This window comes from Saccopteryx leptura, chromosome 1 (assembly GCF_036850995.1).
Source record: "Saccopteryx leptura isolate mSacLep1 chromosome 1, mSacLep1_pri_phased_curated, whole genome shotgun sequence".
NCBI lineage: Eukaryota > Metazoa > Chordata > Mammalia > Chiroptera > Emballonuridae > Saccopteryx > Saccopteryx leptura.
In genome coordinates, this window is record NC_089503.1 from 313,317,941 (window position 1) to 313,343,168 (window position 25,228).

At 47.9% G+C, this 25,228-nt stretch overlaps 2 protein-coding genes across 2 annotated transcripts in view; both read left to right on the top strand.

The window, feature by feature from the left end:
- The window catches only part of XRCC6 (X-ray repair cross complementing 6), a 223,839-nt gene that overhangs the window by 51,823 nt on the left and 146,788 nt on the right, over positions 1-25,228 (top strand). The gene's annotated exons all lie outside the window — the stretch shown is intronic.
- Positions 1-25,228, top strand: part of ACO2 (aconitase 2) — a 45,935-nt gene that overhangs the window by 7,110 nt on the left and 13,597 nt on the right. Inside the window, exons 2-6 of the mRNA XM_066358516.1 lie at positions 11,139-11,275; positions 16,129-16,387; positions 20,123-20,215; positions 24,291-24,449; positions 24,663-24,813. Of these exons, the coding sequence (XP_066214613.1) occupies positions 11,139-11,275; positions 16,129-16,387; positions 20,123-20,215; positions 24,291-24,449; positions 24,663-24,813 (799 nt within the window). The remainder of the gene's footprint in view (positions 1-11,138; positions 11,276-16,128; positions 16,388-20,122; positions 20,216-24,290; positions 24,450-24,662; positions 24,814-25,228) is intronic.

Sequence of the window (25,228 nt, forward strand, 5' to 3'; positions counted from 1 at the left end):
CAGATGTGTTTGGCTGCAGAATGCAGGCATTCTACTACTCAACCAGACTTTGTTCCCAGAATCCTCCCTTAGTGGTAGAGAGTAGAAACTAGATGTCTGTAGAGTAGGCTAAACAGAGGGGAGACACAGTTGGGTTGGCTCCATGCCCTGTTTGGATGTATGTCTATTTGGGACCGTGAGTGCCTCCTCCTCAGCATAACTTCAGAGCTTCAGAGGGAGAGGCTAAGCTGTGGGTCAGCCTCACGGGCTGCCTCCTGAGCTTGCAAGTGCATGTTGGTGCAGAGCTGCTGCCTGGTGGCCAGAGAACAGAGCTAAGGATTTGTGTGCAGTTCACTGTGTGTCTGGAGTCTCTGCTGCTGATGCCAGCAGCAAAGGAGAATTAGATGAGTGAATCTATCAACTGATTACTTAAAGGAACCTCTAATGCCTTGGAAACCATTAGAGGGTGTGACTTGAAGAGAAACCACTCTGTCCCCTTTCTAAGCCTCTGAAAAGGGCTGCATCACTTTTGTGCCTGCCAGTTGCATAGCAACCGAGTTAGCTGATTGCCTCCTAGCAGGAGGGAATTGTTTAGCTTTGGATTCTTAGGAGAGGTGCTAGGCATAGCCTACCAAGGGTGGGAGAAAGTTAGAAGCATGGTGGTATGGGAAGATGCTTTTTCTTAAGAGGGTGTTGACTGGCATGCATTTCTGTGTTGTACACTTACCTGAGGCTTCCCTGCTAGGAAGAGCTGGGCAGATAGTTGTTCCCTAAAGGGTCATGGTCAGAGGAACCAGGGTCTTTTTTTTTTAGTGAGAGAGAGAGAGAGAGAGAGAGACAGACAGGAAGGGAGAGAGATGAGAAGCATTAATTTTTTATTGTGGCTATTTAAGTTGTTCATTGATTGCTTTCTCATATGTGCCTTGACCAGGGTGCTCCAGCAGAGTGAATGACCCCTTGCTCAGGCCAGTGACCTTGGGCTCAAGCCAGTGAGCTTTGTGCTCAAGCCAGCGACCATGGGGTCACGCCTATGATCCCGCACTCAAGCCAGCAACCCTGCACTCAAGCTGGTGAGCTGGTGCTCAAGCTGGCAACCTCAAGGTTTCAAACCTGGATCCTCTGTGTCCCAGGCCAACACTGTTCACTGTGCCACTGCCTGGTCAGGCCCTCACCCAACATCTTGAAGTCATATTTCTGCCTCATAAAGTAGTGCATTCTCCACCACTGAACAGGACCTGCCTAGATTGGATGATTTCATGTTAGGCATTCAAGGACAGAAAGAGTGGGTAAATGGGACCATTCTGAGGTGGCCTGTTCTGGGACTCCTGGTGTTTAGTGGTTGGGAAAGGAGTAGAAGGCATAGTGGGAAAGAACAGCCTGTAGTTCTTTCCCTAGTATACAGGCAAGCAGTGGATTAGTGGCAGCATCTCATTCTCCTAGGAGAACTGAGTAACAGCAGCTTACCTTTAATTAATGGATGCCTTCCAGGAACCCAGCTATCGAGCTCTATACTTTTCATATTTTTTTTCCTTAAAGAATGCAATATATTCATAAAAGCTCTCTTTCCTTCTCGTATTTCCAAGCAATACATTCTTTCTACTCTTCACAAAATCTCTGCTCTTTGTCCCCATTTTTCAGAAGAGGAAACTGAGGCTCAGCAAGGTGAAGAAACTGAGGGAGCTGAGATTCTAAGCCAAATCCATTCAGCTCTAGAATGGATGCCCTTTCTGTGACTTGGCACTGAGGTTGGAGTGTTTCTACAGTGGCATTGGACAGGTCAGAATGTTGCTGGTGGCTTGTCTTTCATGCTGAAGCAACTGCTTCAAGAAACCAGGCCTCCTTCAGGAGCCCAGCTTGCTTGGACAGCTCACTTGCTCTGAGTGCTAGTGCTCACTGACATGTTTCCTGAGACAGTGCTGGCATATGCCATGCTTGACAGGATGGACAGAAGGTCAGACTTGCCCAGTCAAGCTGGCCTCCTGCCTAAGAAGGTGTCAGCCCTTTTGGTTTGGACTGTTCTCCGAATACCAGTGGTCCCTACAGAAGATGCTGTCTTTTGGGAAGAGAGAATAGCATATCTATCTGACCTTGGCCATCTAGGGAGGCCAGAGTCCTGAGTGGGTGGGTGCATGACATACTGTGAGGTGGATCACTTTCCTGTGTGCTTTGGCTCTGAGCAGGCACTGATGGCTCAGCACAGCCTCTGCCAGAAGCACTCACAACTTGAATTTGAAAGCATGGTGAAGACACTTGCATTCAGATCACTGCTCTGTTGTGTCTGTAACCTTCATCTGTTCTGTCACCGGGTTTTTGTTTGTTTGTTTTTTAAGATTTTATTCATTTTAGAGAGGAGAGGAGAGAGAGAGAGAAAAGAGAGAGGAGGGGGAGGAGCAGGAAGCATCAACTCCCACATGTACCTTGACCAGGCAAGCCCAGGGTTTCGAATCGGTGACTTCAGCGTTCCAGGTCAATGCTTTATCCACTGTGTCGTCACAGGTCAGACTGGGTATTTCTTGAACAATTGCTGTATGTCAGACATTGTTCTAGACCAGGGGTCCCCAAACTTTTTACACAGGGGGCCAGTTCACTGTCCCTCAGACCGTTGGAGGGCCGGACTATAAAAAAAACTATGAACAAATCCCTATGCACACTGCACATATCTTATTTTAAAATAAAAAAACAAAACGGGAACAAATACAATATTTAAAATAAAGAACAAGTAAATTTAAATCAACAAACTGACCAGTATTTCAATGGGAACTATGCTCCTCTCACTGACCACCAATGAAAGAGGTGCCCCTTCCAGAAGTGCAGCGGGGGCCGGATAAATGGCCTCAGGGGGCCGCATGCAGCCCGCGGGCCGTAGTTTGGGGACCCCTGTCCTAGACTCTGAGTATACAGAGGTGATCAGAATGGAGACAACTTTTCTGCCTTTTTGGAACTTCCATTTTAGTGGGATTTCCTTTCTCATCTGTTTGAGTTACCATTTTCTCTTCTAAACAAGGAACACATGACCCACTTGGCACAGTTGTTGGAAGGGTGACATAAGGTAACCTGTGTAACCTTGCCAGGCACAGGTTTGCTTGGTCACTCTTTTTTCTTTTCTTTTTTCTTTTTTCTTTTCTCTTTTCCGTTCTCTCTTTCTTTCTTTCCCCCCTTCCCTTCCTTCCTTCCTTCCTTCCTTCCTTCCTCCCCCCCCCCTTTCCTCCCTCCCTCTCTTTCTTTCCTTCCTGAGGTAAGGTAACCTTTAAGATCTTGCCAGACATAGGTTTCCTTTCCTTTTCCTTTTCCTTTTTCTTTTCCTTTCCTTCTTCATTCATTCATTCATTTTCATTTTATTTCTGGTCTGGGTCTCTGAAGTAGTCTTCTTTGGGTATGTTTTTCCCTTCAGAGTTTGTTAGAGAACAAATCTGGAGATTTGTAACCCATCCAGCAAGGGAAGGGGCACTACCAGACCAGGGAGCCAGACTCTACCAGAAGTACTCTGATAGGCCCCATGGAGATTGAGCCTGCTGAGCAGAAGACACTGTCTGGAACACAGTGAGAAGGGCAGCTAACTCCTATTTACTCCAGAACAGATCTGATGGCATCTGGCTACTGGTCACCCTGATGGGAGACTCCCACCCAAGTGTAAAATTAGGGAGTTGTTTTAAAGCAGAGGAAGCACTATGAGAAAACATGATTCTAGTTTTCAATGATTTTGTGTGTGTGAGAGAGAGAGACAGAAGGGAGAGAGATGAGAGGCATCAGTTAGTAGTTGCATCACTTTATTTATTCATTGATTGCTTCTCATGTACCTTGATGAGGGGGAGTGGGCTCTAGCCAAGCCACTGACCCCTTGCTCTAGCCAGCGACCTTGAGCTGAAGCCAGTGACCTTGGGCTCAAGCCAGAGACCATGGGGTCATGTCTATTATTCCATGCTCAAGCCTGCAATCCCATGCTCAAGCCAGTGACCTCGGGATTTTGAACCTGGAACCTCAGCTTTCCAGGTCAATGCTCTATCCAGTGCGCCACCACCTGGTCAAGCAAAAAACATTTTTAAAACTTATTTATTGATTTTAGAGTATGAGAGGAAGGGAGAGAGAGAAGCATTGATTTATTGCTCCACTTAGTTGTGTATTCATTAGTTGCTTTTTCTTCCCATTGATTTGAGAGAGAGAGGCAAGGGAGTGAAGAGAAGCATCAATTCGTGTTCCACTTAGTTGTTCCGTATAGTTGTGTACTCTTTGGTTGCTTTTCATATGTGCACCCTGACCAGGTATCAAACCTGCAACCTTGGCATATTGGGACAATGCTCACACCAATTGAACTACCCAGCCAGGGCTTTTTTCTTTTTTTTTAATTGAGAGAGAGAGAGAGAGAAACATCGATTTGTTGTTGCACTTATTTATACATTCATTGGTTGAATCTTGTATGTGCCCTGACCGGGGATCAAAACTGGCAATTTTGGTATATTGGGACTACACTCCAGCCATCTGGCTACCTGGCAAGGGCAGTGGTCGGCAAACTGTGGCTCGCGAGCCACATGCAACTCTTTGGCCCCTTGAATGTGGCTCTTCCACAAAATACCACGTGCGGGCGCTACTTCGGTAAGGAATGTACCTACCTATATAGTTTAAGTTTAAAAAATTTGGCTCTCTAGCCTGACCAGGCGGTGGCGCAGTGGATAGAGCGTCGGACTGGGATGCGGAGGACCCAGGTTTGAGACCTTGAGGTTGCCAGCTTGAGCGTGGGCTCATCTGGTTTGAGCAAAGCTCACCAGCTTGGACCCAAGGTTGCTGGCTCGAGCAAGGGGTTACTCGGTCTGCTGTAGCCCCACGGTCAAGGCACATATGAGAAAGCAATCAATGAACAACTAAGGTGTTGCAATGAAAAACTAATGATTGATGCTTCTCATCCCTCTTTGTTCCTGTGTCTGTCCCTCTCTCTGAGTCTCTCTCTGTCTCTGTAAAAAAAAAAAAAAAATTGGTTTTCAAAAGAAATTTCAATCAATATTTGGCTCTGTTGACTGATGAGTTTGCCGACCACTGGTCTAGGGCAATGTATGTTGTTATTAGGTTTTAGTAGCTATTGCTAGTTCCCACTGAGGAAATGTGACTAGTATTCTCTAATCCTCAAATTCAAGATTACTCTTTCCTTCAAGTCATTGCTCATACTTTGTTGTAAATCTGTAGAATTTTGCCACTTTTGTGTAATAGGGAGTACATATTCATGCACTTTAGAAAACTGACTTCAATCATCTGAAGTAGACCACAAATTGTACAAAATAGCATGGGTTATGCTTAGGAATAGATTTATATTTCTTTAAAAAAATTTATTCTAAAATTTATGTATGTAAAGTATTGAAGGTACAAAATTACATAAATATGAAAAGTTAAAAATTCTCCGTAATTTCGTCCTCCAGAGATAGCCACTGTTAACAGTTTGGCATCTGTTTCATTTTTGTTTGCTTTGATTTCTTTTTTAGTCAGTATTCAGTATTATTTTATATTTCTTTCAGGCATACAGCATGGAAGATAGATTCATTTGATTTAATTCATGCATGTCCACATCAGTACTTGGAATTGTCAGGAGATACTTGGTCCAGTGTTTGAGCTTTAGAGCCAGGCTTCATTTGAATGCCGTCATTATTCCCTATCTGTGAGACCTTGGACGGGTCATTACTCTTCTCAGCCCTCAGTTTCCTCATCTGTTAAGTGGGGCTCATATACAATAAGGCTCTTTATCCATGTAAAATGTCATTGTCTTTGCTTAGGAACCTGTTCAATGCAGGTACATTGGGTACTGTGGTGTCAGGGATTGCACAGAAGGGTAGATTGATACATTGTGGAACCAATGTTTGGAGTCACTGAGTATTAAATACCACTGGGTACCTGCCACCCGGCCAGGGAGTCTGGTGGAGGAGTGGTGGTGGTAGGTATCCCTGGATGGGTCTCAGGGAGTTATGCAAGTGCGTGTTTTATGTATTTTCTAAATTTCCACCATGACATATGTCCTACTTTTTAAAATGGGAGGAAAACCTTCAGTAAATGCTATGAAAAACAACAACAAAAACATGCTTGTGGCATTTTACATAATAATTGCCATTCTTTGGGGCCTGTTCATGTCATTTTTTTTTTGTCTTTTTTTTTTTGTCTTTTTTTTGTATTTTTTGTATTTTTCTGAAGTTGGAAACGGGGAGGCAGTCAGACAGACTCCTGCATGCGCCCGACCGGGATCCACACGGCATGCCCACCAGGGGGCCATGCTCTGCCCATCTGGGGCGTCGCTCTGTTGCAACCAGAGCCATTCTAGCGCCTGAGGCAGAGGCCACAGAGCCATCCTCAGTGCCTGGGCCAACTTTGCTCCAATGGAGCCTTAGCTGCGGGAGGGGAAGAGAGAGACAGAGAGGAAGGAGAGGGGGAGGGGTGGAGAAGCAGATGGGCTCTTCTCCTGTGTGCTCTGGCCAGGAATCAAACCCGGAACTCCTGCACGCCAGGCCGACGCTCTACCATTGAGCCAACCGGCCAGGGCCTGTTCATGTCATTTCATACGTCATGTATTATTCCCTTTTATAAATGAGGAAATGGGTTCAAAGGTGAAGCCTGCAAGAGGACACATAACTAGTAAATGGTAGAGCTGGACTTTGGAGTTAGATCTAAATTCTCTTCTCTGTGCTGTGTTGCCTCTTGTAAACCACGTTATAATTCACTTTTTGGGATGGTGAACCACACCCTCCCTGGCCCAGCCAGGTTTCCGGCTGACTTTCTTTTTGTTTCCTGCTTTGCCCTTTACCTCTCACCTTTTCAGTGATTTGTAACTCCTGCCTACTTCACTTGATGATCTGTGTCTTTCTTGTTACATACTGCCTGTCCTCCCTGAGTGCTTTCATACTCCTGTATATCCTCCGCTGCCCTGCTCAATGAAGCCATGCCAGGGTATCCCAGAGTTCATTGCTTCCTCTGCTGTGCTTCTGCCTTTTCTGTTTGCTTCCTTCCTTGAATAAATCAAAGCATTGCATTTACAGTATGTGCTGATCTTGGCCAGACTAAGGTATATGAGTGTAGGGACTGTCTTTTTATTTTCCCATTGATTTTGAGAGGAAGGGAGAGAGAGGGAGGAAAGAGATGAGAATCATCAACTCTTGGTTGCTTCACTTGAGTTGCTCATCGATTGCTTCTCATACGTGCCCTGACTCCCGGGGGGCATGGCTCAAGCTGAGCCTGTGATCCCATGCTCAAGCTTGAGACACCATGCTGGAACTGGCAAACCTGTGCTCAAGCCAGTGACCTTGGGGTTTCAAGTCAGAGACCTCAGCATCCTGGGTCAACTCTATCCACTGTGCCACCACTATTCAGGCCAAATACTTTACATTTTAATAGGTAGTGCCTAATTATTTTTCAAAAATGTTGAACCAGTTTACACTCTAACCAAAAGCATCTGAGACTGGTAAAGTATTAATTTGTCTTGTTAGCAGTTTGCTCTCACAAGGTTAACTGAACCTGCTCTGTGTTTAATCCTGCTCAATAAGAGAGAACTGGTTGGTAAAGGAGAAGTAAACATTCACTAGTTTCACTGACTGATGTTGTTGTAGCACCACCTGTGTGTCAGACCTGGTGCTCAGGCCTAGGGGATTTTCTTAAAAATAGACACGGCCTGACCTGTGGTGGCACAGTGGATAAAGTGTCAACCTGGAATGCTGAGGTTGCCGGTTCGAAACCGTAGGCTTGCCCAATCAAGGCACATATGGGAATTGATGCTTCCTGCTCCTCCCCTCCCCCTTTCTCTCTTTCTCTCTTTCTCTCTCTTCTCTCTAAAATGAATAAATTTTAAAAAAATTAAAAAATAAAATAAACAAACTCATTTCCTTCCCCAGTGGAGCTTGCGAAATACTGCAGAGAGCTCTTACAAATGAATGTCAAAAAGTAATATGTGGGGCCTAACCAGGCAGTGGTGCAGTGGATAGAGCACCGGACGGGGATGCAGAGGACCCAGGTTCGAAACCCTGAGGTTTCTGGCTTGAGTGCAGGTTCATCCGGCTTGTGCGAGGGTTTACCAGCTTGAGCACGAAGTCTCTGGCTTGAGCGTGGGATTGTAGACATGACCCTATGCTCGCTGGCTTGAAGCCCATGGTCGCTGGCTTTGAAGCCCAAGGTCGCTGGCTTGAGCAAGGGGTAACTCACTCTGCTATAGCCTCCTGGTCAAGGCACATAATGAGAAAGCAATCAATGAACAACTAAGAAGCCACAACAAAGTATTGATGCTTCTCATCTCTCTGTCTGTGATTCCCTTCCTGTCTGTCTCTCTTTCAAAAAAAAAAAAAGAAGTAATACGTGAGAATATACTATAATGGACTCTGATTGGGCTGGGAGTTTAAGTATGACTCTCTGAGAAAGTGAAATTAGTTTGGAACTTGAAGGATCAATGAGAATTACGACAAAGGGCAGATTGGGAAGGGAGTGGACAGTTAATTTACAAAAAAGAAAGTGATAGGTCTGTATATAAACATTGGAAAGATGTTTAAGATATGTTGATAAATGAAAAGCCAGTTGCAGAATAGCTTGTCTAATGTCTCATTTGTGTGAAAAACCGAGGGGCCTGCGAAACTGCCAAGTACACTTTATATAACCTCTCCAATCCTCATAATAGCTCTGTGTGGACATGAGTGTTGATCAGGGGGAAATTGTCAGGGATGACTCAGGTAGTAAATGGTAAACCACACTGAAACCTACGTCTCCCCACTAGGGTGGCCTATAGCAGGTTGTAGTTGCAACTACAGGGTGCCGTGTTCTATGCACAGGCTATTGAATTTGATGTGTCATTGGTGGATTCTTCACCCCTACCCAGTGGGGCAGATAGTGAGAATTCCTTGGTGGATTTTGAGCAGGAGGGTGAGTGGAGCTGGAGCCGGCATTGGGAGGTCACTCATACTGTGGTGAGTAGGTGATTGGTGGTTAAGGGTGCTGTTCCTAGAGGGGTTGGCTCTCACCAGTGGGTGGCCTGAACAAGAAATGGCAACTCTGCACTTGTATTGGTTTAGATGCCGAGGTGGCAGGGGTTGGATTGAAATGTCCAGGTGACACAACGAAGGGAGCTTGGGACAGTAGCTTGAGCTTTGCCTTGTCCTTGCCTAGGGGTGTATTCCCGCTTAGACAAGGGAATGCCAGCTAGAAGGGAAGCAGCCGTGCCTTTCCCTCTGTCATTTCTTTGGGTACATTTATTCCCTAGTCATGATAAACCCTGTGAAGTTTGTCATCCACAGTTTTTGTTTTTTTTAAGATTCTATTTATTGATTTTAGAGAATAGAAAGGCAGGGGAGGAGTGGGAAGCATCAACTCGTAGTAGTTGTTTCTCATATATGCCTTGACCAGGCAAGCCCAGGGTTTCTAACTGGCAGCCTCAGCATTCCAGGTCAATGCTTTATCCAATGTGCCACCACAGGCCAAGTAACATCCACAGTTTATTTTATTTTATTTTTTAATTTAATTTAATTTTTTTTTACAGAGACAGAGTCAGAGAGAGGTATAGCTAGGTACAGACAGGAACGGAGAGAGATGAGAAGCATCAATCATCAGTTTTTAGTTGCGACACCTTAGTTGTTCATTGATTGCTTTCTCATATGTGCCTTGACCGTGGGGCTACAGCAGACCGAGTAACTCCTTGCTCGAGCCGGCAACCTTGGGTCCAAGCTGGTGAGCTTTGCTCAAACCAGATGAGCCTACGCTCAAGCTGGTGACCTCAGGGTCTCGAACCTGGGTCCTCCGCATCCCAGTCCGACGCTCTATCCACTGCGCCACCACCTAGTCAGGCCACAGTTTATTATAATAGACTCCATCATAGCAATCATTTATCTATTGCTGCATAACAGATTGTTGCCCCCAAACCTAGGGGCTTAAAACAACAAACATTTCTTGCTCAGTTTCTGTGGGCCAGGAATTTGGGAGCAGCTTGGCTGGGTGGTTCTGTTTAGGATCACTCAAGAAGTTGCAGCCTGGGCCCTGGCCGGTTGGCTCAGTGGTAGAGTGTCGGCCTGGCGTGCAGGAGTCCCGGGTTCGATTCCCTGCCAGGACACACAGGAGAAGCGCCCATCTGCTTCTCCACCCCTCCCCCTCTTCTTCCTCTCTGTCTCTCTCTTCCCCTCCCACAGCCAGGGCTCCATTGGAGCAAAGTTTGCCCGGGTGCTGAGGATGGCTCTGTGGCCTCTGCCTCAGGCGCTAGAATGGCTCTGGTTGTAGCACAGCAACGTCCCAGATGGGCAGAGCATCTCCCCCTGGTGGGCGTGCCGGGTGGATCCCGGTTGGGCGCATGCCGGAGTCTGTCTGATTGCCTCCCCGTTTCCAACTTCAGAAAAATACAAAAAAAAAAAAAAAAAAAGGTGCAGCCTGGATGTCAGCCAGGGCTGCGGTTACCTGAAGGTTTGGCTGGGGCTGGAGCACTCACATGCAAGATGGTGTGTTCACATACCTGGCAACATGGTGTTGGCTATTGGCCTCAGTTTCTCAGTTTCTGGGTGGGCCTCTCCCAGGACTGCTTAAATGTCTTAACAACATGGATGCCATCTTTCCCCAGTGCAATCAAAGAATAACAGAGCCAGGTAGAAGCTTTCCTTTTTACAGTCTAGTCAAAGGGATGAGAAAATATCCAAAGCTTATGCATTGGGTTTTCCTCATTCTTCTGTCTACTCAGTGGAAGAATTATTTATTGAATCTCCAGTATGTGCTAGGTAGTCCAGGTACAGAGATAAATATGACAAGTAAAGCTTGATACCAATGCTTGAGAGCAGGTAGAGTAGCGCTGTGACGTGGGTAGTGCTTCACAATTTCCTGTTCATTCTCCTCTGACCTTCCCAGTAACCCTGTGATCACCAGAGCTGGTTACATCCCTATTCCTATCTCCTCTGGTGCTCAAGTGATGGAGGATTTTCTGAAGTTGATAGAACTTGACTTTGACCCAGCAATCTGACTACAGATCCCTTGCCCTTTCTCCCACCACAGCTGTGTTCCTTGTGACTGCTGTATCATCTGTATCATCCCTGTGCCTCAGAGGGGGAAACTGAGGCTGCAGCCACTGCACAGCTCTTGACATTGTCATTTCTCAGTTTTTCCACTGCACTGGTCCCCTCAGGGGTGGACCACCCGAAGTCCTCTTTTGACAGTTGCTGTTGTCTTTCTTCTTGCAGAAAGCCTTGGGTGTGCGGCAGTACCATGTGGCCTCGGTCCTGTGCCAACGGGCGAAGGTGGCCATGAGCCACTTTGAGCCTGATGATTACATCCGCTATGACCTGCTAGAGAAGAACATTAACATTGTTCGCAAGCGGTAAGGCTGCCGGGGGAGCTGTGGAGACAGCCAGAAGTGCTTCCTGCCCCTTTCGGGCAGCATAGGAGGTGCCTGATTGAGGAGGGTTGATGATAGTGGCAGGATCAAGGCACTCTGGGTACAAAGGTCCTTTTTGAGGAATGGCATTTCAGATTGGTGATGGACCTTCTGCCCTCTCTGCCAAGGAAAATCTGTTATCAGGAAGCCTGGTGATATTGGCCATAGGGAACATCTCAGAGACTCTTTGGTGCTGTGGCCTGACTCGCTCAGACACCCTTTCCAGGTCAGGCTCTGACCCTAGGCCAGCCCTCTGGATCCACCTGGCCTAATTACTGGAGAAATACCTGAATTTCCTCTTCTGTGAGTCAGCCCAGAGGACAGCTTGGGTGGGATCTCAAGCATCTTTTTTGGGGGGGGAGTCTCCCTTTCCTCATTTGGTAAAATGGCAGCTGTCTTTACACTGCTGTCCGTTGTCGAGGTCCTGGGTGAGAGGTTGGCTCCACCATGGGAGGATTGGGGTGGTGGGATATAGCAGTCAGCACTGTTCCTGGAACTTGAACGACTCCCCACCTGATGACAGTGACCTGGAAAGAAGCGAGAACAGATATGAATATACCCATTTTACAGCCAAGGAACGGGCTCAGGTAGAGAAGCAACTTGTCTGAGGCCACATAGGGAGCAAGTGGTGGGACCTTGTCTCCAATGTCCTTATCCAATGCTGTAACCACACTTTGTCTCTTGACTGGTATCCTTACTTTAGTCCTAAGGGTAGGGACTATCTTAGTCTTCATCTAATTGTAGTAAGGACCTATCTAATGTTCAGCAAAGGTGGCCGTGCTAATAAGAGCTATCTAAGTATCCAGTTTGATCTAGGCACATCACGTACATGATTTCTATTCTTTTCAACAGCCTCTGTAGGTTATTGTTACAGTCCCTTCCTCATTTAGCAGGAAAGAAAATCAAATACCATTAGGGAAATATCCTGCAGGTCTGTCTGGCTCCAGTGCCTCTCAGAGTCACTTCCAGTATTCTTGTTGATTTATCTAGGCTGCATGTTAGAGTCACCTGGGAAGCTTTTAAAACTACCAACACTGGGCTCCCAGCGATTCTGAGTCCGGTTGTAAAGGCCTTACTCCTAAAAGTGTGGTCCATGGTCAGCAGCATTGGCATCCCTTGGGGGGTAGTCAGTGATGCAAACCTCAGGCGCCATCCCAGACCCACTAAGTCAGACCTGTTTCACAGCGTCTCCAGGTGTCTTGAGTGCCCATCAAACTGTGAGGAGTGCTGGTCAATTTCCCAGCTGGTTCTAACGTGTAGTCAGGGTTGCAAACAGCTGTCCCCATCGGGGACCTTGTACAAATATTTTTTCCCCCAGGGAACAATATTTTATTTATTCTTGGAACACTCAGACCATAGCTCAGTGGAAAAATGATGGATTTTTCTTTAGTCTGCAGAACACTTCCACCTTGCTGTTCATCATGCTTGGAAGGAGAGGTAACACAGAAGTTTGCTCTGTGATAAAAGTGACAAAAAGTATTATTCACCTTTTAGTCTTTGCTTTAAAAACTTAACCAGCCTGGCCTGTGGTGGCACAGTGGATAGAGCCATCGACCTATAACACTGAGGCTGCTGGTTTGAAGCCCTGGGCTTGCCTGGTCAAGGCTCATAAGACAAGCAACCAATGAATGGCTAGAGTGAAGCAACTATTTCTAATCCTCCCCACCATCTATAAAATCAATAAATAAAATCTTAAAAAAAAAAAAAAAAACTTAACCAAAAAACTGCCCTTTAAGGCACTGGGTTTTTTTTTAAATTATATTACTAAAATTAACCAAAAAAGGTTTTTCCTCCTTTGCCTATTTATTCCAACCCTGCATTAACCTAGAAAAGCCCATTAACTTTTGGCATTTTCCAGATTAGTACAGATAAGGGATATTCCAGTTTTCATTGTTGCCATAGAGCAGGGGTTCTTACTGGGGGTGGGGGTAGGGTGGATTTTATCTAGTGGGTAGAGGCCAAGAATACTACTGACGTCCTACAACGCAGAAGACAGACTCATGACAAAGAATCATCTGGCCCGAACTGTCAGTGATGCCACAGTTGAGAAACCCGTAGGTTGAAAAAGAAGGGAGAAGTGAGGCTATTCTAAAAAGATGTAACTGAATTAAAATATATTTAAGAATGTTTTGGAAATCCAGCGGACTTGCAGGGGGACTCTTTCTCCACCCTGTGTCCATGACAAGGTGTCCAGTTCTGTTTCTGGGAACTGGCTCTGTCATTTAGTGAAGCAGAGGGACAGAGGGATGTAGAGGACGTTTACGTCCTCAGTTAATCCTCGAGGAAATAAGATGATGATCTTGTCCTTAGGCTTCTCTCATTGTCAGGTTTTTTTATACAACTTCAAGCATTTGCTGGCAGGGTCTTTAGTCATAAAGTCCATGTGCTCTTTTTTATCTTCCCTGGAGTCCAGAAAGAGGGGCTGTGCTCGGTGCAGTGAGTCATTGCAGGTACCCAGCCTTTGAGCTGCTGCCACAAGACGAAGCAGGCTGGACCTCAGGCCAGTGCTGTCTTAATCCTAGGTTCACATGACAGCAGAATAGTAGAGGTTCTCAGAATTGCCCTTGCTCTGCTGTTGCCCACAGAGCCAGTGCCTTAGGGAACTCTTGTTCTCCAGGGATTAGGTAAACTTGGGAGTAGGGGGCTAGAACCCAAGCTAGCAAAAGAGGGGTTCTCTGCTTTCCCAGAGAGTCACACTGGTGATAACAATAATGACAGTGAGTGACTGCGAGCCGGCCCGTGGTTTCCAAGTGGCGTTGAGAGATGGTACAGGGGAGCCAGCTGCTTGGCTCCTTGCATTCTGCCTCTGGCACTTGCTAGCTCTGTGACCTGGGCAGGTTACTCACCTGTGCTTCGGCCTCCCGTCAGTACTGTGAGGATAAATGAGATGTGAAGTGCTGAGAGCAGTGCTGAGCTAACAGTAAGTGCTGTGATAAGGGCAGCCTGTAGGGACAGAAAACAGACCTGTGGTTGCCTGGGGGGATGAGGAAATGTTGGGTGTGATGGATGTGTTCATATGATTTCATATGTGTATGCATATGTAGGTTTCACAGTTGTATGCATATGTCAAAACATCAGCCCTGGCTGGTTGGCTCAGCGGTAGAGCGTCGGCCTAGCGTGCGGAGGACCCGGGTTTGATTCCCGGCCAGGGCACACAGGAGAAGCGCCCATTTGCTTCTCCACCCCTCCACCGCGCTTTCCTCTCTGTCTCTCTCTTCCCCTCCCGCAGCCAAGGCTCCATTGGAGCAAAGATGGCCCAGGCGCTGGGGATGGCTCTGTGGCCTCTGCCTCAGGCGCTAGAGTGGCTCTGGTCGCAACATGGCAACGCCCAGGATGGGCAGAGCATCGCCCCCTGGTGGGCAGAGCGTCGCCCCTGGTGGGCGTGCCGGGTGGATCCCGGTCGGGCGCATGTGGGAGTCTGTCTGTCTCTCCCTGTTTCCAGCTTCAGAAAAATGAAGAAAAAAAACAAAAACAAAAAACAAAAAAAACCCATCAAATTGTATACTTTAAAGATGTGCAGTTTATTGCACTCAAATTATACCTCAGTAAAGCTGTTTTATGTAAATGCTATCTGTTATTCATTTCATTTGAAGCCCTGGACTTTAGAGATGGGTTGGTGAACTCCCTGTGGAGGGCATTAATGATCTAGTTAATACCAGTGCATTTAATACCAGGGTCAGGTCTAGACCCAGAGCATCTGACTCCTTCTGTGATACTTTTTTTTTCTTGACTTATTGGGTATAAGTGGAATTATGCCCCTTCCTAGAAGGCTTCAGGTTTGGCATGAGCTGTGTGAGTGGTGGGAGGCTAAGCATGACGTCCAGCCATGCCGCTGCAGCAGAGAGGGAGTGGCCCTGTGCTGCGTGGGCAGCCGGGTTGCATGGGCGGCAGCAAGGAATCATCAGGGTGCCTCAAAGTAGGTGTTGAGAGTTGACTGGCCCTGACCTCAGTCTACATGGGGGGACCCTGGGGAAAAGGAGGCAGTTGAGTCCTGCAGGGGGTATACTTCCCCACGGGTCAGACGTGAACTGCCACTTTGGCTCTGAAGAGGAAGTGAGGGGTGAGACCTACAGGGAAATGGGGTCTGGAATGAAAGGGACCAGTGAGAGGCTAGAGGCGGTGGTAAGGGTTTCTGTTCTTGAGAGCTGATAGCCACACCTATCTTAATGAGGGGAGAGCAAGTGTGGGTAATGGGCACGGCTTTAGCATGGTAATGTCAGGAGGCCTCCAGCACCTGGGGTAGAGAATGTGGATGGAGAGTGGGGCAGGTTAGGTGAGTGGGGGTGCTGGTTGAGATCCTGTCTTTGTGGGGCTGACAGCACAAGGGAGTTGTTCATGGACAGAGAGAAGTACAGGATTCAAGGTGAGACTGGTTGCAAACTTGAGCTATTAACAGCATTCTGCTCACTCCATTCTTCATTTGTTGTTTTATGAAATGCTGAGGATACAGTGAGGATTAAATGATGTGTAATACATGTAAGAGATGCTCATCAGATAATAGTGATTAATATGCCGAAAAAACAAATATGCTTTTGCTTTTAAAAAATCCCAGCCACCTTTTGTGATATGTCGTTCACTTATTCATTAAGTAACTTTGGAGTACCTTGTAAGTGCCAGGTGCTATGCCATGTGCTAGAGATGCCACAGTGAGCAGGACCACTCTGTCTCAACCCTCATGGAGTGGAGGGTCCCCTCCTTGCCCTCTGTTAGAGTGGCCATGTACACAGAGGGGAGATGCTGTGTGTGGCCAGGGGATTATGCAGATGGTACCAGGCACTCTATCCCATTTCCCCCAGATTGAACCGGCCTCTGACCCTCTCTGAGAAGATTGTATATGGACACCTGGATGACCCAGCCAATCAGGAGATCGAGCGGGGCAAGACGTACCTGCGGCTACGGCCTGATCGCGTGGCCATGCAGGATGCCACGGCCCAGATGGCTATGCTGCAGTTCATCAGCAGTGGGCTGCCCAAGGTGGCCGTGCCATCCACCATCCATTGTGACCATCTGATTGAGGCCCAGCTCGGGGGTGAGAAAGACCTGCGTCGGGCCAAGGTGAGCTGAAGGTGGTGTTTGGGGGACAGTGGGTGTGACACAGGTTGAGACCAAAGTCCTCAAACTGGACATGGCCTTCAGATTCTAATGGGCTTTTTCTTTGGATTAGTCTTCTTTTAAAAATTTATTTTCTTGGCCCTGGCCTGTTGGCTCAGTGGTAGAGCGTTGGCCTGGTGTGCGGGAGTTTGGGTTCGATTCCTGGCCAGGGCACACAGGAGAAGTGCCCATCTTCTTCTCCACCCCTCCCCCTCTCCTTCCTCTCTGTCTCTCTCTTCCCCTCCCACAGCCAAGGCTCCATTGGAGCAAAGTTTGCCCGGGCGCTGAGGATGGCTCTGTGGCCTCTGCCTCAGGTGCTAGAATGGCTCTGATTGCGGCAGAGCGACGCACCAGATGGGCAGAGCATCGCCCCCTGGTGGGCATGCCGGGTGGATCCCGGTCGGGCGCATGCAGGAGTCTGTCTGACTGCCTCCCCGTTTCCAACCTCAGAAAAATACCAAAAAAAATTTATTTTCTTACCCTGGCTGGATAGCACGGTTGGTAGAGCATCATCCTAATATACCAAGGTTGCAGGTTCAGTTCCCAAACAGGGCACATACAGGGACAGATTAATGTTTTTGCCTGTCTGTCTCTAAAATTAATAAAATTTTTAAATCGTATTTTCCCCTAATTCTTAAAATATTTTTTGTTTCTTGTAAAGATGTTAAAAAATACAGTGAAAATCTAAAAATAAAATCATCCTTAAATTTACTGCATTAAGGTATTTTTTTCTGGTTTTGTTTCTGTTACATTAGAAAAATGATGCAGACATCAGGTTCTGGTAAATGCTGCCAGTTGCTCTGGAGTGGGTAGTTTAAATTTACTGTTCTGCCAGCATCATGTGTGCACTCACTCACATTCTTGTCTGACTCCCAAAGACCCATCAGGGAGTTAGGCTGATATCTATAATGTAAATTAAAAGAAATTTTTTTTATTGATTGATTTTAGAGAGAGAGAGGAAGAAGGGGGGGAAGAAAGAGAAATATCGGCCTGTTGTTCCACTTATTTATGCATACATTGGTTAATCTTATTTGTGCCCCGACTGGGATCAAACCCACAACCTTGGCGTGTTGGGACAACACTCCAACCAACTGAGCACCCGGCCAGGGCTATAATGTAAATTTGAGCTAGCCAAGGCACCATGCAGTGGTCCTATAACTGTATGGGGGCGGGGCATGGTTAGGGCCAGATGCAGCCTGGATCCCACTTGAGCGCTCTATTTTATTGATTGTCCTCCTTTAGAGGCTTTTTTCTTTTGCTGAACAAGATACAAGGGACTGTATGCCATGCTGAATTCCCCTCACCCTTCCTTGTGAACCACATCCCTGCCCCTTCCCCCAGGCTGTGCTTGTGGTACCTTAGTGTGTGCTTACTCTTGGCAACAGCAGGTCCCTTCCATCCCCTGCAGTGGAGGTGGTCACCCCTTGTGGGAGGCTGTTGGCAGAAGCTGAATGCTGGCAGGGCCTCGGTCCAGCTGGACACAGCAAGGCATGCAGTTGAAAGTGCTCCAGCTCCCATGTTCAGTATAGCTCTGAGAGCCCCTCAGGCCCATGGGAAATGCTCAGGGCAGTTTTCCCATTCTCACCCTTTCTCTCCACCCTGGCCCTCTGGTTCGTGTCCTGGTTGCACAGTGGCTTTTTCTCCACTTATCTGAAAGAGCCAGCCTGCTGGCCAGTGGTTTCCATGTTAGCAACAGTGGTAATGGTCATGTTACAGGGGCTCCTGTGGTGCCCAAATCTTGGCATGGCCAGGAGCTGGGGGGCCTTGTCACCCCTCTGGGTGACTCAGACTTCATTCCCCCCTTTATTTAACAAATGTTTGTTGAACATTAATTATATGCCAGGCACTGTGCAGTATGCTAGGGATTCAGTGTGAATAAGACAGACAGGCCTTGCCATCATGGATCTTAGATTCTAGGAGGGAGACAGAGCTAGACAGTCACACAAATAAATAGGTGGTTGCCAGTGTGTGTATGTTATGAAGGGAAAGTGCAGGACTCAGAATAAGAAAGGTGTCTGATTTGTACTTTGGGGTGGAAAGGACAGCTCTTTGAGGTGTGACATGTATGCTAAGACCTGCCTGAGCAGACAAGTTGATGTTAACTGGAGGAAAAACATTCTAGAGAACAATGTGTGTAAAGGCCCCAAGGCAGGAAGCAACTCAGTGCATCTGTGGGATTGAAAAGGGGAGCTCTGTCTGTGGAAGAGTGGAGGAGATGGGGGGTAGGGCAGGCATAGGGTCTTGAGGGTCATGGGCACCATTCTAGGAGTCATTGAAGGGTTTGAGTAGGAAGGGATATGGTCAGTTTTACATGGTTGGGACCCTGAGAGGTAGTGACCTGTCCAGGGTCACACAAGTAGCCAGAGGGATCTAGGCTAAGTTCAGGTCAACACACTGCTGTACCCCTCGGGGGCCACCCCCTCTTGCACAGACATGCGTGCATATGTGCCCAGACACACCACCACCTGCCTCCTTCCCTTGGTACCAGCTTTATAAATGACTGATTTGTCAATGAAAAAGCCAGTATATTACTAATTGGAAAGAGACTACTTTGGGGACTCAGGTTTCTTGTTTGCCACTTTTTCACTTGGCAGAACTAGATAGACCCTCAGAGGAGTGCCTGGTTGGTTTGGAGTTTAGATGAAGGGGATTACATGGTCTCGAGAGTGTTTTCTTGCGGGCCTAGGGGAGCTGATAGTGGGTCCCTCCTTGGCCTTGGAGCATAGCTCGTCTGTGACCAGAGGGTGGCAGGTCTCATTTCCTAGTTTCACCTTTGGGACCCTGCACAGTCTGCAGTAGTTCCATCCCTTTTGTCACTAGGGTCTCCCCTGTCCTGGAGCATGGCATGGCTTCCAGATGAACCTGGCCTCACGCCAGCATGCTGGGAGCCTGCTATCCTCTGAGAAAGCTGCCTGTGATTACAGTCTAGGTACAGCTCACCCCGTTGCTTTGCTGGGATATGGAACCTGGTCTTTTGCCAGGCAGTCTTTCATTTAGGGCCCATCAGTACATTACCAAGTATTAAGAACCTGCACCAGGCCAGATGCTGTCTAGGTGTTGCCATGCAATATGGGGAGGTAGTGTTATTTTATATCAGAATGTAGCTCTTAGGCCCTGGGGCTAAACAGGCCTGGTTTAAAACCCTGACTTCTCTGTTTAACTCTGGGATCTCCAGCAAGTTGTTTCCTCTTTGAGCCTGTTTTTGCATCTGTAAGATGGGCATGATGACAACACCTCTCTCCCTCATGGGGGTGGGTTGTGAGAATGTTTATAGCATGATGTTATCTCCATAGCTGAGCATTTGGTAAATGTCAGCAGGGATTACAGATGAGGTACTGGAGGCTCAGTGGTGGAGGACTCAGTGCCAGAGGGTCTATTGGAGGTACTATAGCCTAGATCCTTCTGCAAATAAAGAAACTGAGACCCAGGGCAGGGAAGGAACTTGTCCTGGACCCACTCCCTGATGAGAAGTCATAGAACTAGGGCTCTGTCTCTACTCCCAGTCCTGCCAGCTGAAACTGTGGGCCCACATCCAAAGCCCTTTGGATTTATTGTGGAAGGCCTCCAGGAAGGGCCTGTCCTTATAGTGCCAATATTTCAGTTACAAGGGGGGTGGGGTGGAGGGAGGAGGGCATGAGCAAGGGTCACCCGGACACAAACTGTGTTACTAATGCCCTGGTTATTGATTTGTCTCACTAGGACATAAACCAAGAAGTGTATAATTTCCTGGCAACTGCAGGTGCCAAGTATGGTGTGGGCTTCTGGCGGCCTGGCTCTGGAATCATTCACCAGGTAAAGCAGGGCTTGGCCTGTCTTTTGTGGGGGAGGGTGGCAGTCTGCCTTTAGGGCACCAGGGAGCACCTCCAGGCCTGCAGCAGCAGGGGCTCGGGGCTAAGGAGGGAGGAGGGGGAATTGGATGACAGCATTTTAGTCAGCCCTCAGGCTCCTCCTCCTTAATTTTTAAATTAATTTCCATTATGTCAAGTTATGCGTTCTCACTCTGCATGCAAGAAATTAAAATAGTCCTTCTGACTACCTTGATAACCAACATTTAAGTTTGACATGTTTCTTGCTACACCTTCTATAGTATTGTATTATTATTTTTTAAATTATTATTACTGATTTTAGGAAGAAGGAGAGGAAAGGAGAGGGAGGGAAGGAAAGGAAGAAATACCAATTTGTTCCACTTATTTTTTGTTTTGCCTTTTTATTTTTATTTATTTATTTTTTAATTTATTTATTTTCTACAGAGAGAGTGAGTCAGAGAGAGGGATAGACAGGGACAGACAGACAGGAATGGAGAGAGATGAGAAGCATCAATCATTAGTTTTTCATTGCGCGTTGCAACACCTTAGTTGTTCATTGATTGCTTTCTCATATGTGCCTTGACCGCGGGCCTTCAGCAGATTGAGCAATCCCTTGCTGGAGCCAGTGACCTTGGGCCCAAGCTGGTGGAATTTTGCTCAAACCAGATGAGCCCATGCTCAAGCTGGCGACCCCGGGGTCTCGAACCTGGGTCCTCTGCATCCCAGTCTGACGCTCTATCCACTGCGCCACCGCCTGGTCAGGCTGTTTTGCTTTTTTTCACAAGTGTTACTCCTGGTTGCATGGATAGCTAACACTGATGAGCACAGACTGTGTGCCAGGCACTAGACTTTAGCACTCTGTGGACAGTAACTTTCTCAGGGCTCACCGAGACCCTGGGAGGTAGGAGGTTTTATTAGCCACACTTTACAGATAAGAAAACTGAGGCACGGAGGAGGAGTTGACCTACTTGCCCAGGGACACACTGGCTGATGTGGGGCCCAGGTCTGCATCCAGGCGTCTCGCCCTAGCATTATAGTATTGTATTATTGTCAGTGCTCCCCTCCACACTGCCGCTTGGTGGCCTCCCATCACACTCCTTGGGGTCTTCTTGCCCCTTCGTGGTATTCTGTAGGATAGGGATACCACAGGCCATGTGGCCATGTCAGCCAGGAGTTCTCTCAGGGTCTCTCCAGGGAGGAATTTTTTCTTGGTTGTTTGGCAGTTGAGTCTCTGTAAGTGCAAATGTGTGTGTTTCTGGGGAGATAGTGCTTAGCTTTTCATCAAAGAACCACTGACCTGGTTTGTAGGGTGTGAACTGATTTGTGTGTCCATTTGTCATCCATTGTATATGTGAAACCTGCCTCTTGGAACCTTTCCAAGGTGACCCTGCTCCCCACATGCATCCCAGGCCTCACTTCCCAGGCCTCCTTCAGGATGAGTTGAGTTAGGCTGTAACCCGATCCTGTGGGCTCCAGCACTGCCTCACTCTGAAACCAGAGCCCATGGATCACTGCTCTGCCCTTTCTGCCATCACCCTTGCCAGAGGGGCTGCCTGGGAACAGCAGGTCCCATCAGTGTGCAGGGGCCAGAAAGCCCCTCAGCAGCAAGGCCAGGGAGGGAGGTGGACCCAGCCTTCACCTTTTGTTGCTAAGGGCAACCCAATCCAGGTGTCCCCCATTCTACCTTGGCATTCTACCCCCATTCTACCTGGACACAAATGTCCAGGGCTTTTTGGAAGCTCCTAGACCAAAGTTTGGGGCTATGAGTGATGGCAGCTCACACCTACCATGGGCCACCAGCTAAGTGTACAGCCCTAGTGTATTTGTTCCTTTTAAAAGGAAATTCCCAGGGATCATGTGATCCTGGGCAGCTTTACTTTTCTCTCCCCCTTGATGTCAGGCCATCAGCAGCTTTAATCCATCATATCCAGGTCAAACCGTAACTCCTTTTCCTCTTTCTCGAATGCCCTGGCCGTTTCTCCTTGTCTCTGCCTTCTGGGTACCCATGGCCCTCCCTCATACCCAGCACTGATGTGCTTTTGTGGGACCCTTTCATAGTATGACCTCAGTGTGTGCCACGTGCTTTCCCAGCAGACTGTGCTCTGTGGGGACAGGGCCTGTGGCTTACTTCTTTCTCTCTAGTTCTGGGCCCGCAGCAAGGTCAGAATAGGTCCTCAGTGTATATGTGCGCTGTATAGGTGGACAGCTGAATTTCCAGTTTTATGTTGTAGATGTTAGTTCAGCCTAAATACACTTCTCCTGCCGTCACCCCACCCCCATTCATCCAGCCATATCCAGCTGACCACTGAGGTCACAGTCACAACTGGCTTCATTGTGACACTTTCTACAGTCCATGGGTCTAAACTAGCCTCTCCCTTTGGGACATAGACCACACTTGTGATCTGTACCATGTGGGCACACTGAATTCTGTGTGTCTGGTCTTCATGGATCAGTCTTTTACAACATTGAGGAGCTTTTGAGATGAACTAGTTTTAAACCTTTGTACATGGCTGCTGAGTAATGAAACAGGTAACCAGTTTCCTCCAGTGGTGGTTTTCTCTTAGAGAATTCCTCTGTGTTGGCCTGTCCTCCAGGGAAGGAACCAGGTCTTCTTCTGCATTCCCAAGAGGAAGACCCCTCATATATTGTTGAGTCTGCTGGGCAGGTGCCTGGCCCAGGGCAGAGGCCTTGGGGGGTTTCTGTTATGTTTTAGGGAGCCTGCCCCACCATTTAATTGGTCCTGGCAGTTCATATAGCCTTTCACATCTCTGATCTCATTTGTCCTTCCCACAAATGTGTGTGTTGGGGGAATAATTCCATCTGATAGATGAGCAGTAGAAACTCAGATAAAGGATCTTGCTGCAAAATAATAAACAAAAATAACACATCTCCCAGGCACTGTTACAGCTTAAATGTGCATGCTTTCACTGAGCCATCACAGTAATCCAATGAGGTCAGCACTATTGTCTGCCTCTTTTTATAGAGGAGGAAACCAAGGCTTGGAGAGAAGTGACTTGCCTTAGGACCCACAGCTAATAGTAAGTGATGGAGCCAGAACTCAGACTCAGCACGTGGACTCCTGGCTGGGGCATTCCCAGCAGTGTCCTGCAGCCCTCAGTGTCCAGCACCTCAGGGCCACACTGGGACAGCTGACCCCATGCCACCATCAGATGTTCTGGGACAAATGCTCACTGCCAGCACCTTCCCAGTTAGGAGGAGGGTGCATAAAGCAAACACTGCAGTGGAAAAGGCGATTGAGGCAAATTGTCCTTTTCTTTGAGCAAGCTGCTTCACTTCTTAGAGCCGCCTACAGGCTGCTAGGGATTGGCTGTGGAAAAGTTCATAGCTGGTGCTCCTGTTGGGTCCCCAGAGCTTCCTTATGGGGGCTGGAGCCAAGTCAGGAAAAATTGTCTGCCCTGATGAGAAGCCAGATGGGCACACTCGACACATCCACCACACAAGGCAAGGACTATCATCAGGAGCACCTTTCGGTGGTCATGGTTGTCCACAGGCCTGTCACAGGATACATTCTTGTACCCCAGTTTATATGCTTCTCACCACAATCCTGGGGTCGAGATGGTGTGGGTGTTCTATTACTGTGCCAACAAAAGAGGAAACCGAGGTGCAGGGAGGCACTTACAGGCCCAAGTCATACAGTCAAGACTATTCATGTGCCCAGGCCTCCTGTCTCCAAGGCTCTGGCCCTTCCGGGCCTCACTGAAGGGGCCCCATCTTGGAGGAATGCCTGGGAATGGCCCAGTGGCCAAGTGTCAGCAGGGGACAGTTTTATAGACCCCTTTTGAACGCTCATTTTCTGCTGAAGTCTTTTAAAGCTGAAGATTTTGCCTTGGCCAGTTAGCTCAGTCAGTCAGAGTGTCATCCCGAAACATTAAGGTTGCAGGTTCGATCCCCTGCCAGGGCACGTAAGGGAAGCAACCAGTGAATACACAACTAAGTGGAACAACAAATGAATGCTCATCTCTCTCTCTCTCTCTCTGTCTCTGTAATATAAATCAAGAAATTATTTTGTTTTAAGCTTAAGATCTTGAATTCTTTTTCAGATCATACTGGAAAACTATTCATACCCTGGGGTTCTTCTGATTGGCACTGATTCCCATACCCCCAATGGTGGTGGCCTGGGGGGCATCTGCATTGGAGTTGGAGGTGCTGATGCAGTGGATGTCATGGCTGGGATCCCCTGGGAGCTAAAGTGCCCCAAGGTAAGGGGTAGGGAAGGGCTCACTTCAAGTGGTTGATGGGGGTGAATGGGGGATGTGGAATCCAAAAGGGATGAGCGAATGGGTCAACCTCATACCTCTTTGGGAGGGAGGCAGGGATAAATACCTGTATGCAGAAATGGGAATCCAGCTAATGGATTCCTAGTTGGCACATGGCACATGGCCTGTAATTGCTGTCTTGCCCCATCTATTCAGGTGATCGGTGTGAAGCTGACAGGCTCACTCTCCGGTTGGACCTCACCCAAAGATGTGATCTTAAAGGTGGCGGGTATCCTCACAGTGAAAGGTGGCACGGGCGCTATTGTGGAGTACCATGGGCCTGGCGTAGACTCCATCTCCTGCACTGGTGAGAAAGGTGCCACATGATGTGGCCCTCAGCCTGCCCTGGGCCATAGAAACACTGAAGGCCTTCCCCTGAGAATCTGTCAAGTCAGTTTGGGGACTTGGGATGGACACCTAGAGGCTGAGGGGAGGTGGTTAGTCCAGGTCCCTCATTTAACAGAGGAGGAGATTGAGACCCCTCAAGGAGGGGAGGGAACTTCCCTGTGGCTACACAGAATTAGGGGCTGAGCCAACTTCCGCTGCAAGGCTCTGGCCTTGGTACTGGGCCATCTTGGGTAATCCAGAAGAAGGATCCCAGAGAAGATGGCGGTAGGTGGTCACAGGAATGGGAGGGCAGGCAGAGCCAAGGCTTCATCCACAAAGCAGACCCTTTTCCCCATCTTCCCTTGGCTGGAGTTGCAGCCTCACTCACTTCCCTT